Source organism: Sebastes umbrosus, chromosome 21 (assembly GCF_015220745.1).
Source record: "Sebastes umbrosus isolate fSebUmb1 chromosome 21, fSebUmb1.pri, whole genome shotgun sequence".
NCBI lineage: Eukaryota > Metazoa > Chordata > Actinopteri > Perciformes > Sebastidae > Sebastes > Sebastes umbrosus.
In genome coordinates, this window is record NC_051289.1 from 9439064 (window position 1) to 9453084 (window position 14021).

Below are 14021 nucleotides of genomic sequence, written 5' to 3' on the forward strand. Positions count from 1 at the left end.
CTTACCAACACATTGTCTCCTGTCTAAATACGCATTGCATGTTTTTATCTTAGTGGAACATTTTGAAATGCATGCTGTCTGCATGAACAAAACCTCCAGTTATTCAGTAATATCAATAAAGTATTTGAAACAAAGTAAAATGCAAAATTAAAATACTGTACAGGAGGAGTAGCTTTCATATGGTGCTAGCTCGGCTGCTATCATGGATAAATATGAACATAAAAAGAGACAGTTTAGATGGTACAGCACTATGGGTGTTGGTTTAAAAAAGTCCTGACTTGATTCATAAAATCAGTGATCACCAACAATATCAGGAAAGATGACCGTTGTGCCAGTTTAATGTTGTTTATATCTGATGCGATGCTCAGAGACTCATTTATATTTTGTATTTAGTTAGCTTTTATTTCGATGTCATGCCAAGTATTTAGCTCATCCCACACGGGATTATAAGAGACAACTTCAACCATAAAAATCAAACTTCAAAAAGAATAACTTCATCCTTTTTAACATTATATTAATCATTTCAAATAACATGTTTATGCGCATATTTTCAAATAACTAGAAAAGCATTCTGAAAGTGTAAAGTTTATCCTGATAAAAGGCTTTTTCCTCATCTAAGGCATATATACAGTATATACACGCACATCCAATCCAAAAACAGGCAGGTGCTGAGCTTCAGGTGAGAAGATCATGGAATAAACACACTGCAGGAATCCAATGCTCACTAATTTATTGCACAGCCCTGCAGTGTGCGAGCTATCTATTTGTTTATTCCTTTTTTCCTCATCTCCCAGGCTTTTTCCAAGTAACTATCCCTCTTAAATGTTTTGTGTGAGAATAGCCAACTCATAATCCATATTTTAAAAATCAGTTTCCTGTTTTTACCTTACTGAAATATGCATAGTTCCCAGTAAAAAGAACAATACAAACAAAGTAAAACTTGCTCTCTAATACATATTGTACATATGTACACTGAGATGACTGCCCAGTTTTAACATTTAGTGGTCAAATGCAACTCAATGTTTGGAATTTCTTCAGAATCGTGAAAAAACGTGACTTAAAAATTATCAAACGCACACGTAAAAATTGTATTGACTGATTTAATGTAATGACAGTAAATTTAACTGCTGTGTTCTTGTGGGCATCAGCAAAACAAATGACCAAAGTAGAAGACCAAAAAGCCAAATTCCTACTTTTTCCATTATATGATTTGAGCATATTTGTTATGCTAAATGCAGTACCTGTGAGGGTTTCTTGACAATATTTGTCATTGTTTTGTGTTGTTAATTGATTCCCAATAATAAATATATACATACATTTGCATAAAGCAAGCATATTTGTCCACTCCCATGTTGATAAGAGTTTTAAATAATTGACAAATCTCCCTTTAAGGTACATTTTCAAAAAATGAAAATGTATGATTTATTTGCGATTAATTGCGATTAAATATTTTAATAGATTGACAGCCCTAATTATTTAAAAAACAATATTCATCTAAATAAAATGTCATTAATAAGACCTTTAAGTGTGAAGTGGATATGTAGGATATTTAATAAAAAGGAGAAAATGTAACAGATTAAACAAGGATTTTTAAGCATTTCTGATCTGTAACATTTTTAAACCAGATTTAGTTTTAAAAATAGACATGCTGATGTTTTTCTCATAAATATTTGCTTCATAATAAATCATTTTTCAGTTTTTCAATTCTGCTCTATCGCCACTAGAGGGAGCCCCAGTTTTAGAATAAATCCAGCCTGTCTTCTGATGTCTCCCCACAGCAGTGGGTCTCAGTATATGGGCCAACTCACAAGTTTCATCTTGCTGTCAGACATTATTTTAGACGCACAGTGACACGTTTGTGTGTGAAAGACGGAAATCGAGGAAACGAGTGATCAGTGTGTGTGATACTGTACTCATGAATCATGACAGACATTCATGCTTTGCTTGATGTATACGTGCCTGAGAGACGTGGAGATCAAACGATGAGGAGGAATGCTGCTTTGAGCTCCATCAGTCCCTCCTGCCATGTCTGTTTCCTCAGTCTCACACACACACACAGAGATAGTTCTCAATGCTCTGCCGTTAATTACAGGGACAGATAAAGCCCTGCCTTAGCAACGTATGCCGCTGCACGTGAAATACACCTGTGTGTCAGTGGATCAAAGCTGCCATCCTCTAAGGTGGAATTAGTATTCAAAGGGGGGATGTAAATTAAACAGTACTCTGGTGTCATCTGTCTCTCCGATTCTCTCTCTCACACACACACCTGCATAATGCTGTCATCCCACATGCTTTGATGGTGCGAGTAGGTGTGTTTGACAGGAAACAAGGGCTGGGTCGAGGCATGTGGTGACACACTAGCACACGCTCTGCATACATGTGGAGTGAAAAGCAGAAAGATGGTTGGCAGGCGTACCTCGATGGAGCTACTGATCGCGCCCATGTGATTGTATACGGTGTCAAAGTGTCTGTGTGTGGCTTCTCCGTTTGCAGCTGCGGGATCAAGCCCGGGCTGGGAGCCTCGATGTGGGTAAACTGTGATTTGGCTATCTCTCTTCCTGGAGGAGATAAATCCCAACCATGCTGGTGTGTCAGCCACTCAGTAATTACTTCATCCTGTCACGGCTGTCTGAGAATGCAAGCCAGTGGGAACTTGCACTGTCGCTCTTTCACTGACACAAGGCAAAAAAAACACTCTTTTATACGGCTCAATGTCAATTTGAGGCCGTTTGTCATCAGATTAAGAGATGCAGAGGGATTGAATTTAGTTGAAAAGTGTTTACATCTGTGGATTTACTACCAGTTACTCCAGCTTGTACAGCTGAATTTAGTAAACTAACTCGAACGCGTCTGATCTCAAATTGAATTTGAAGTAAATCTTGTGATCCAGATGTAAGCAAAGGAAATCCTTGACTTCTTGCAGTATGAAAGCTTTCACTAGATGTCATCATAGCCTCAGCTCCTTTTGAAGCAGTCAAATTTGTGTTGAGTGTGGCCCAAATAATGCGTAACATGACGCTCTGGTGCAATGTGATCTCAAGTAACCCATGCAGGATGAATTGCACCTGTAGGCACTTGCTGAATATTTGTGCAGAAATTGCTATATCATTGTATCAATCACGTGTAATCATTGTGCATTTTCCTACGACTTGAATCGACAGTGATTTCCTGTCTTGACATGCTCTAAAAGCACAATAAAAGTCAATAGGATCAATCTGCAACGGGACTTAAAGCTTTTTGTTAGGTGTTCGTGTTTACTTACTTACGACTTAATTGGTCCCAGCTTGTTAAGGCCTGGAATGCTTTGATTATAGCTATTTAGGTAGGAAGAGTAGATATCTTTTGACACAGGAAGAGAACGTCTCTCCTCCTGCTCTGTTTGAAAAAAAGGCATGAGACCAGGGAGGAGCTGACAGGGCTACGGCAAACACAAAGAATGGCTGCGGCATCGGACCCCTGCTGTCCCCCCACTCTGCAGAAACAACACACCAGCTTCCTGCTAAAAAAAAAAAAGAAGGAATCTGCAGTTTAACTTTGAGGAATTACTTTCCCAAATGTCAACATGTAAACAGCACATTTGGCGTGTCTGAACGGGGGTTTGCTCTGTCAGGTTTTTTGCTCTTCCTGTCTGTGTTTTGGCATCAGAAGGAGCAAAGGAAAAAGCAAAGGATTTCCTCAGTGTTTACTGTGGATGATCCTCATGGCTCCTGCATGCTAAGCTAAGGCAAGGCAGGGCCCGCAAAGCTCTGCGTGAATGAAAAAAAACAGAACAGGAGTTGGGATATAGAGTTAAATCTCCTCCAAGGAGGCGTAAAAGACGAAACATGCTTTTTTTGCTCTGCTCTCTTGACAGAATGTTGAAGGTTTTTAGACTTTACTTGACAGCTAAATTGCGTGGTTCATGTTGCTTTCACTGCTCAGGAGGGGTATGTTGGAGTAAGTCTGAGGAATGGTGCATGGCTGTAAGTGGGTGGTTTGGGCCGTGCAGTGTGGGAGGCCGGGCCCCAGCGCAAATTAAAGACTTCTCTGTGAAAGTCCCAGACTCGGCTACAGTAATGTGTGTGTGTCTGAGTGACTGAGCCTGTGTGTAAGCGGCCGGCGGGGGAAGAGACCCAGTCCTCCCTCTTTTTTATTTTTTTAACCAGTCATTAAAAATAAGCCACAGCTCACCCCCGGTACACACTGAGAGACAGCGAGAGGGAGAGAAAGAATGCATCTCCTCTTTCTCCTCCCTTTCTTTGAGCTTTGCTGCTTCACTAACCAAGTAAAACGGGGAGGAAAGGGGGAGGAGGTGGGGAGGTTGTGTTCAAGGGGTGCTGACTCCACTCAGAGGTTTTTTTTTTTAAGACGCAGACCCCTCCCCCGTGTAAAGAGCAGTTTTTTTTTCTATCCAGGAGGGGAGAGAGAGAGAGAGAAAGAGATGAATGGGGAAAGGAATGCAGGAGACAAACGAGTGCTCTCGGCAGGAGAGTGGGAATGTTGGAGAGACTATTGTTTTGTTCCTCCCCCACAAGATTCAGCAGGGAGTGGATGTAAACACGCAGGAAAGGGAGGGAAAGAGGGGTGTGAGAAATCACACCTGAGAGACAGATAGAGAGCGTCTATATTCATATTTACCCCGATACATGCCGTCTCCTTCGCTCGCTACTTTGGACACACTCCCATGCAGCCAGTGCCTATAGCTGCCATCTCGTCTTTCCCTCCGCCCCCTTCAACAGGATGTATAGGGTCACAGGGTCAGGACTGGAAACCACAAAAGACAGTATGCGTCAGTATAGCCTGGTTCTTGTTCCAAATCCCCCCATAGCCCCTCTTGTACCTCCTACCTTTTCTCTCTCTCTTCCCTCTCTCATTTTCTCTCTCTTAACTTTTCCATCTCCTTCTCTCCATCCATCCTCCACCCCCCCCCTCCGCCTCCTCCTCTTCCTCTCATATAGGCGACGCAGAAGGCCTTACGTTTGGTTTTGGGCCCAGATGGCTTTAGCATGCCTCTGGCGGTGGATTAAGCCCCGCCAGTGTCTCCTTTCCCCTCCATGTGCAAGTGGTCAGGACAAAGAACGTCAAACAGAGGGGAAAAGGAGGAAGGAATGCGAGGAGGAGAAGAAAAAAAAAAAAAAAACAGGGCTGTGAAACAACACCCGTCGCCGATGTTTCACGGCATTCCTGGAAGAGTAAACTCAAACGCTTGTAAAAACCCCGGCAGCCAGCTTTCCTGTTACTTTTTGTGCCCAGTCATTTTATGAATCGTGCTCTGACTTTTCTTGCCTCTCGGCGTTAATCTTTCAGAGTGCTTGTTGCACGGAACGAAGAAGTGAACTTTTGACCACATTCTGCTGCATTTATATGTAAATAGCAGCTGCAGCGAGCACAGTGATCCTTCATGTAATGACATGACATCGGCATTGTGTTTCAGCCCTCTCACTTAAGGCCCGATTCTTCTGTGCGTATATGTGTGTCAGCCTCTTGTCTTTTTTGTCTGTCTTTGCTGTTTTTGTCCCAGAGTCCATTACTCCCCAGGCTCGCGGTTATGTTTTCCTGTACTCGGCTGTAACTCCACGGACTTTCAGTTCTTGTGGACAGTCTTGTCATGTTTTATCAGCGAGCTGTGTTTAGCACTCGGAGACAGTGTGGTGGCAACATTGCTGTGTTTATTTTTAGTGTAGCAGACACCGGCCTAAGTGGGCTGTATTATCCACTTAGCAACACAAAATGCCACCATTAAGACTCTCCTCGCTTCTTCTTTCACTCTATCTTTATCTGTGTGTGCTTGACATTAACTAGATTTATGTCGACCTAGTCACCGCTCAATCACAAAGCCGGTTTCATTTTAATGACTAACAGACCTCCCCCAGCTCCGTGATTCTGTTTTTAGGTATGCCACCACGGCTTGATACGGTTGCTGTCACTGCCGGCACATGCGATGTGTCACTCCGCGCAGTCTACTCTTAAAGTCTCAGTCAGTCGGTGAGCAATGCTGTGGGAAACGAGTGCAGTGAAAGCATGCGTGAGATGTGTGGGCGTGTTAGCTTTAGCGTTGGAGCTAATGCTCAGGTTTATGCCCCACGAAGCAGCTGGAATGTACAGGAACTGAAGGAAACAGCACAGCAGACTTATCCTCTGTCCTGTTCACCCCCTTTTTCTCACTTCTCTTTCCATTATCCGTTCTTTATCTCTGTCCTTCTCCTCTTACGTTATGCTCTCTCTTTCAACCCCCTGCAGGCAGCTCTTTTTGGACAGAAACAAAAGACTAATGTGTCTCTTCATGTGGTTGTGCACTAGTCAGGGGTAAAGCTCTCGCCAAGGAGTGAGGGAGAACAATGGAAACGGCCCGGAGCCGTCACAGGGGCAGGTCTAATGAGAGAACTGCCGTCATGTAGGAAAAGTCTCCAGGAGATTAGCTCACATGCTCCAGAACTGTACACAGAGGAACTTTACGTACAGTATTTATACTAGGGATGCACCGATCCGACTTTTTCAGCACCGATCTGATACCAGTGTTTGCTTAATAAGCTGTATGTCTCACTGTGTAGAAATGACTGGGGTCATTCTTTTAGGCAACATCTGGCTTGACTTAAACATTGCACTTTTAACTTTGTAAAACTAAATGTAATTGTTATTTATTATTAAAATAATAAATCGTACACCAGCAACTTGGTAAAACAATCTTCAAAATTAACAGGAATTACAATTGAAGTGAAAACCTTTTTAATGCAGCGACAAATTTGTCAAAAACTAAACAGAAATTAAAATTACAGTAATAATGTATTTAGTATACAATCATAGAATTGAATTGAATAGATCGGCTGATATGCTGATCCAGCTGTTTGAGTCAGTATCGGCCCGATATTCGATCCAGTATCGGTATCGGTGCATCCCTAATTTATACCAAATCTTAGATGATTATACCTGACAGTGTAACTAATGACATCTAGCTGCTATTTAAAGTGTCAACAATTACACTACTTACTTATCTTATTTTGAGGTTTCACTTCAGTTGCAGAAATATCTCATAGTTGCAAGGGAGATGTAATTTCCCCCACGTAGGTAAACTTCACAACACTACATCTGGTGGATAAGAAATAACATTCCTTTTTACAATCAACACTTGAAATGACGAAGGCACTGGCAAATGACAATGTAGTACAAAATGTACAACATACTTTGTTGTTTTTTTACTTTTTACAAAATGAACCAAAACACCGACAACGAGGAAGATCAGAATCCGATATGAATTGGAATCAAGCACTAAGCTGTAAGGCAGTATGGATCCTGAATAAATGTGATCACTAAGAAGTTTGTTTTGAAAGTGAACTCGGTTTTGAACTCTCAGCATGTCTCTCCCTGCCTGTCACTGATTGACAGGGCGTCATGCCATAAAAGAGGAATGCAGGTAACCAGGCTCTTTATTAATTTGAAGCTCAGGAAAGTGGGTTAAGTGAAGTGAATCTATTGCCCAACGGCGAGCAGCTGCCTGCCAGCCTTAGCGCTGGCTGACAGTTGTAAACACACTCTTATCTAGCGATTCAGGAGACGCAAGCCTGCCGGAGCAGTTCCCCACTGTTGTCGCGGGTTTCTGTCAAAAGGGACGCACTGAGCACACGGCTTTGTTGATAGCAACTGTTGGTCTGAGGACACCGGAGGCATATTTAACAAATGTTTGGCGCTGATATGCACGCTTATGTTTAAAAAACAAACAAACAATTTAAATTCTGCAGTTAGTGCAGGATGTTTACAACAACTCCCTCCCCGACGAGCACTCACACATGCTAAATATACTGCTTTAAAAGGCAGACTGCCACCTTCCCCTCATGCACACACAGTGAGCTATTGTGTCTGAGAGAGTTCAGGCATCTGGAGAGCAGAAACCCTCTCTGGTGACCTCTGACCTCCGCTGGCTGAGAGGCGTCGACTGACATGAGGGTCTCTGGGAGACTTTCAGGTGACTCAGAGGACTGTTAGCGGACTTTGAAAGGACCATTGTGTACTGTGTGTGCAGGGTTTGTTGTGTCTCAGTATTAGCTGATCAGCAGTGATAAGTAATAAGCAACAAACCTGCTTTCTTTATTTTAACACAACACTTTGAAACTCAAGGCTTTTTTGTGTTTTTTACAGTAATCATAGGAGCCTACTGGAGGCCATGTTTAGAATGCACCTTGTATTTCTGCATTGTTGTTCACACCAGCCGTGTAATATCAACCTGTGTGAACCTTCCAGCTTATTGTCATCTCATGAGTCTGTCCCGGAAACCCAGTGACAAGCGCTTTTGGACAAGGATCCAAAGCAAACTGGTTGGTAGAGTTCAGCACTCAGCTGCACAAAGCCCACGCTTACCGCGCGACAAACGTTATTGGATATTCATTTGCAACACCCGGTCGTCCTCTCTCATCTGTTGTCCTGGTGTTTATTTGATTTTCAATTTACGCTAGCTGCGACCCATTATTCCTGCTGTGTTTCCCCTGTTGGCTGGTGTTTTAGGTGGGTGTCAGTGCAGCTGTAGTTGTACCCTGTCAAGGTAAACAAATGGCCAACAGAAGCTCCCCTCTGCTTGCTGCTGGTACAACGCCAAGCCTCCCGGCAAACTTCATGTTGCTACGTGTCGCCATGGTGACGCCATCACAAAGGACTCCAGCTGGGTCTCTATGCGTGTGTGTGTGCGTGTGTTTGTGTATGACAGAGAGGTAGAGAGAGTGGGACAAATGGACAGCGAGCGAGCAGACGGAGGCAGGCAGTAACTCTCTGATTTACCCTCCTCCTCCTTCAGCTCCTCTTCTCTGTTCACTATTCTCTGCCCTCTCCCCTCTGGCAGACCCTCATCCCAAACACACTGCAGCTGGGCTCAGCTGTCAATGTTCCCCCATACTGACCGCCCCCTTTCCGGGCCTTTGTATTTGTTTGGATGGTGGTGGATTTGCCCTTGGCCCCCGCGCGGGGGAGCCCGTTCCTGTTAGCTCGCCTCTTAAACCAAACCGTCTGCTCTTTGAAGTGGCCTATCACACAGATACACAGATTGGAGATTACAGGGCAGCTGCCTGCCTTCAATCTGTCCAGTAACATGATGATTGAATAAAGGAAACACCTATGCAGACACACAAATAAGACACAGTGAGCCAAAAAAAGAGTGTGTTTTAGTTGTGAAGGCAGGAGAAATGAATGGAGTCTTAGCTTTGTCTCAGGGGAGGGAAGAGGGCTTTCTTTGATATTATCGAGCCCAGAGGTGGGGGAGTGCTCTGCCAAGAAGAACCGCTATTCACACCAACTTGTCGGCATGGGACTTTTGAAGTATTTGTCAAAAGAGGGATTTGGCAGAGAGCCACTAGAGTTTTGTCATTCACAAACTCTTCTCTTTGGGACGACAATGCTCGCAGCAGGCTTCACCTACCTCTGTGAGGGGAAGGGAGACGAAATTCCACAATTTCATTAAGTGAGGAAGTTGTTCCCGCTTCACAAGATACGTGAATGATGTCTTTCTTTTTCTGGGATTAAAGCTCCACTAACCTGGTATCATGGAGCGACGGGCAAACTTTTCCGTGTGCTCGTCAGTGTGTATCTGTGGCTGGTGAAGAGAGGTTTCCACATTCCTCGTTAAGGGTCTGATGGGATCCTGCGTCACATTCCTACTTCACTCCGTCCTTGACTGTCTGTGTGCGTGGGAGGTCCATGGCAGAGTAGCTGTCTAATGGCTGCGAGAGGATCAAACTGTTTTCTTATCATTTCGGTGGAAACTTGGCTGCTGTTTTATCAGGACAGTTGTTTTGGTCAGCTTTGCCCCTCACTGTTGACATACAGTTTTTCCAAAATAGGAACTTAAATCCATTCGTTTTGCTAAATGTTTGATGACACATCTTTACACACTTACATCCAAGTCACTGGCGTGGGCCAAGTCTCTGTTGACAACAGCTCCTGATGAATGGAGAGCATATCAGTGGCAGGAAGCCTGTGGTCTGCCTTGATGTGGAGAGCTTGAAACGTTAAGCTGGGTTGTGTCAATGTTATTTGTGTGCCTGCATGCGTGTGCATGTCTGCAGGCGCATACATGTGTGCGTGGGCATGTTCCGACTCACCGAGTGTGTTTACTTAACCTGTCTTGGCATTCAAAACCCCCCCCTGTCATTCTCCGCCGCGTCTGGCTCTCGCAGTGACAGCTAGGTGGGACACGGCGCGTCGTCTCCTGTTTCATACGGCGCTCTATTGAGCGGATGAAAACCCTCTGTTCTTTAACCCTTTCTCGAGGCCTGATAGGAGTGTGACTTTTAGATGACTTCAGGGGATAGAAGCTCTGAAAGGGGCTGACATCCTATCCTTTGAACCTCCACGCCTGATAGGGGCAGGACCTCGCCCTCTCCCTCTGTGTGACTGCATGTGTCTGTTCACTGTGTAGTTTTTTTGTTCCCATGTGGGTCTGTACTCAGTGACCTTTCTGAAGCCATATTCCCTAGACATCTGTGAAAAATTGAGACAGCGCTGCATATCGCGGCATGCTCAGATGATCCCGCCTAAGATGTCTTTGGCAGTAATTCCTGCATATACAGCACCTCTCAAAACATTTAGCTGTAGAAGGAAATACAGTAAGTCCTCTTTTGTCTCTCTTGTGGTTTGTTACCCCGCCATCAAAGGCGCTCACATTAGCAACATGTGATCTCATCCCAACGCAGCATTCATCCCGTCTGAGGACTTTCCAGCTTGTCAAAACCTGACAGAAATCTTGTCTGGCATCATCCAATCACTGCTGGCGAGGCAGGAAAGCAGGAGGGTGTGTGGAGGGCGGCGGATGACTCTGACAAATCAAGAGGATGAAGTCAGCCCTCTGTTCACCTCCAATATGTTAGGGCCTCTCCGGAGCTGTCAGCGAGATGGCAAGACACAAAGCAAACAACATCCTGCTCTAATAGTTTTAGACATGGCCGCTCGTGCAGGGTGTGGTTGGCAACAGTTGTCTGCCGCGCACGCAGAGCCGCGATCTCGCCACGGTAGGATGTTTGTCTTTTGTAGGGATTAAAAGGGATCCAGGAAACCCGGTGTCCTAGTTCTGCTGCAGGGCAGAGAGAGAGAGAGAGAGAGAGAGAGAGAGAGAGAGAGAGCGCGACCTAGTTTTGATGACAGCACCAGACCAGGAAGGAGATTCCAAGGCATAATGTAGTTAGGAGGTGGCTGTTTTTGTCTTTCTTCAGACATGCTATGTTTTTGGTCTGTTGGCATGTTTCTGCATACACAGGCTCCTGAGTCAGTATGTGAGAGGCTCCATTGTCTGTGCACAACCTGTAGCTGTAACCTGAGAGGGAGAATGTTACCGAGCAGCACTATGATGCTTTTTAATATCTATTTGCTCGGATTTAATGCAAAACCTTTGGAGTGTACTGAGCTCTCTAGCTCTCTTCTACAATATAATTTAACTTTTGTGCAATTATGCGTGCAAACAACAGCGAGGCACACAAGCACCCAGGGCTATATTCGGCACCAAATTGTTCTGGATGTGTACAGTGAGTGCGTAGAGGGCTTAACCATCTAGATCAGTGGGTCAAGTGGCTGACATACTAATCCTATTAGTAGACGAAGCTCTGATTTGTTAAAGTTGCCCCTAATCTACTGTCCATTTTGACTCCATCAGGGACCTAAGACCTCTGGGTGTCAGCTGTCAGTAAAGTCATTTCCCTCTCAGGGCGTGATTCATTTATATATAATATCTTTTTATTATTTATGTTTTTGTTTACAATATTGTCACCCACTTTCTGCATAATCTTATTGTTTGTGTTGCATAACATGCATGTATGTAGCGCTGGAACTAACGATTATTTTCATTGTCGATTAATCTGTCGATTATTTCCTCGATTTATTGATTTTGGTCTATAAAATGTCAGAAAATTATGAAAAATGTCGAACAGTGTTTCCCAAAGTCCTCAAATGTCTCGTTTTGTCCACAACTCAAAGATATTCAGTTTACTATCATAGAGGAGCAAAGAAACAAGAACATTTTCACATTTTAAGAAGCTGGAATCAGATAATTTTTACTCTTTTTTTTCTTAAGAAATTACTTTAACTGATTAATCGATGATCAAAATAGTTGCCTGTTAATTTAATAGTTGACAACTAATCGATAAATCGTTGCAGCTCTACATGCATGCTGTAGTTTCATAGTTTCATTCACAAATTTGTACTTATAAATTTCTACCATTTATATTGCAGCGCTGTAGTTGCTGGTTATTGTATGTTTAATATCCTCCATATACAAATATTTTTATTGCTTATTATCTTATTTATATTTTCTACATTACTGCCTCCTAAATGCTTCTTTCAAACCCCACATCTTCAGTTTGTAATGAAGGCTTTCAGTTAGAAATTTTCAGATGGTTTCAAGCCCAAATTGAGAAAACCGTGATGACATCACTATGACATCATCCGGGTTATTTTCTCAGACTTTATACCGCCGTCCTCCAGAACCACAGAAGAAAATATAGGTTTTAAGTTTTTATAGGCTGTGTAGTACTCATGTGATGAGTGAACAATTGTTAGAGATCTTTCTTTTTTTGAGACTTTCATTCATACTTTCATCTTCCTCTGTCTCCTCCCTGCAGTGTCATCATGCATCACCACCTATAAGAAGACGCCTCCTCCAGTCCCGCCACGCACCACCCCGTCCAAACCCTTCATATCCATCACGGCGCAGAGCAGCACCGAGTCCGCCCAGGATGCCTACATGGACGGGGGCTCCGGCTCGCGGACGGGCATCAGCTCCCAGCCGGGCCTGTCCAACTCCACGGAGAGCATCGACAGCATGAAGGCCCTGACGGCGGCCATAGAGGCGGCCAACGCTCAGGTGCACGGCCCCGCCAGCCAGCACGTCACCAACAGCACCATCACCATCACTGCCACCGCCACCACCTCTGCCGTCGCGCACGTCTCTACCGACAGCAAGGCACAGAGGGAAGCGCTCCGCAAGTGCCTCTCCATAGGGATCCAGGTTTGTGGATGAGCCTGTTGAAGTTCTACAGTGAAACTCTGACGTGCAGTTTGACAGTTTCTCCTCCTCCTCCTCCTCCTCCTCCTCTTAGGTGGACCCAGAGGAAGGAGGGCCGACGGAGGAGCAGTCTAAATTCCAGTCGATAGGAATTCAGGTGGAGGATGAGCGATGGTGAGTAGAGAGAAGGAGGCTGTAAAAGTGAAACTGGATAAGTCTGATGGGAGGGATGAGGCAGAGATAGCATGAGCAGGAAGAGGATTTGTGCAGACAGAGAGGGGTTTGTAGTGTGCAGTGCAAGCTTTTGCCCCCCTGCACTGGCTTCCCTACAGCAGCTGTCCCCAGATCAGGGGAGGTTGGCGTCAGAGCCCCCTCAGCCAGGGGCCCCATGTGACAGCTGGGCCAGAGGATGTGGTGCAGGGAGCTGGGAAGGTGGAGGGGGTGAGTTGACAGCCATCTGTTGCTCCAGTCATTGTGATTCAGGCTACTTTGAGGCAGTTTGTGTGGGAGGGAGGGAGAGAAAAAAAAGGGAGGGAGTTTTATTGGGTTTGTTTAGCTCTGAGAGCACTGAGAGACTGCTGTGCTGTCAGCTCCAGCCTCTCACTCTGCAACATGTTCCCAGTTTGAGGAGAAGCAGCCCAGTGTGCATACTGTTTCTTTAGCTCACATTGGCTCACCGAGGCCTCTGGTGGGACACGCAGGCATTTATGGTTTTCTTTGTCTGCTTTCGTCCACGCTGTCAAAACAGTGACCTTCTGTTCGGTGAGGTGCAAGCTGACAAATTTAGCCACGGCGCTGGTTTTCGCGCCGTAGCCCAGGCATGCTTCGGGAATTCAAAGAGACATCACCTTTAATCAAAGGTCACAGTGAGGGCCGCGTCCAGCACTTTCAAACACACACTCACACAGTGTCAGGGAATGTGAGGGGCTTTCTGAAAGGGGAGGTCTCAGCTGACTGACCAAGCTCTGAGTTCCCGGAGTTGCCAAGCCAAATATTAACTCACCCAGACACCTTCCAGTCTGCGGGGGCTTGGATGTCATGCAGCTCTGCAGCTTGTGTATTTCTCTGG

General features: G+C 44.8%; 1 protein-coding gene and 1 long non-coding RNA gene across 6 annotated transcripts in view; one reads left to right on the forward strand and one right to left on the reverse strand.

The window, feature by feature from the left end:
• dlgap1b (discs, large (Drosophila) homolog-associated protein 1b) overlaps positions 1 to 14021 on the forward strand; it is a 108549-nt gene that overhangs the window by 83579 nt on the left and 10949 nt on the right. For all 5 annotated transcript variants that reach the window (XM_037757394.1, XM_037757390.1, XM_037757393.1 and 2 more), the window contains exons 7-8: positions 12570 to 12955; positions 13047 to 13126. In XM_037757394.1, the coding sequence (XP_037613322.1) occupies positions 12570 to 12955; positions 13047 to 13126 (466 nt within the window). The remainder of the gene's footprint in view (positions 1 to 12569; positions 12956 to 13046; positions 13127 to 14021) is intronic.
• LOC119480816 lies at positions 1662 to 5571 on the reverse strand. The gene is made up of 3 exons (XR_005205010.1): positions 4827 to 5571; positions 4618 to 4743; positions 1662 to 2042 (listed from the first exon to the last, which is right to left on the reverse strand). It is a non-coding gene; the product is annotated as an uncharacterized LOC119480816 (long non-coding RNA).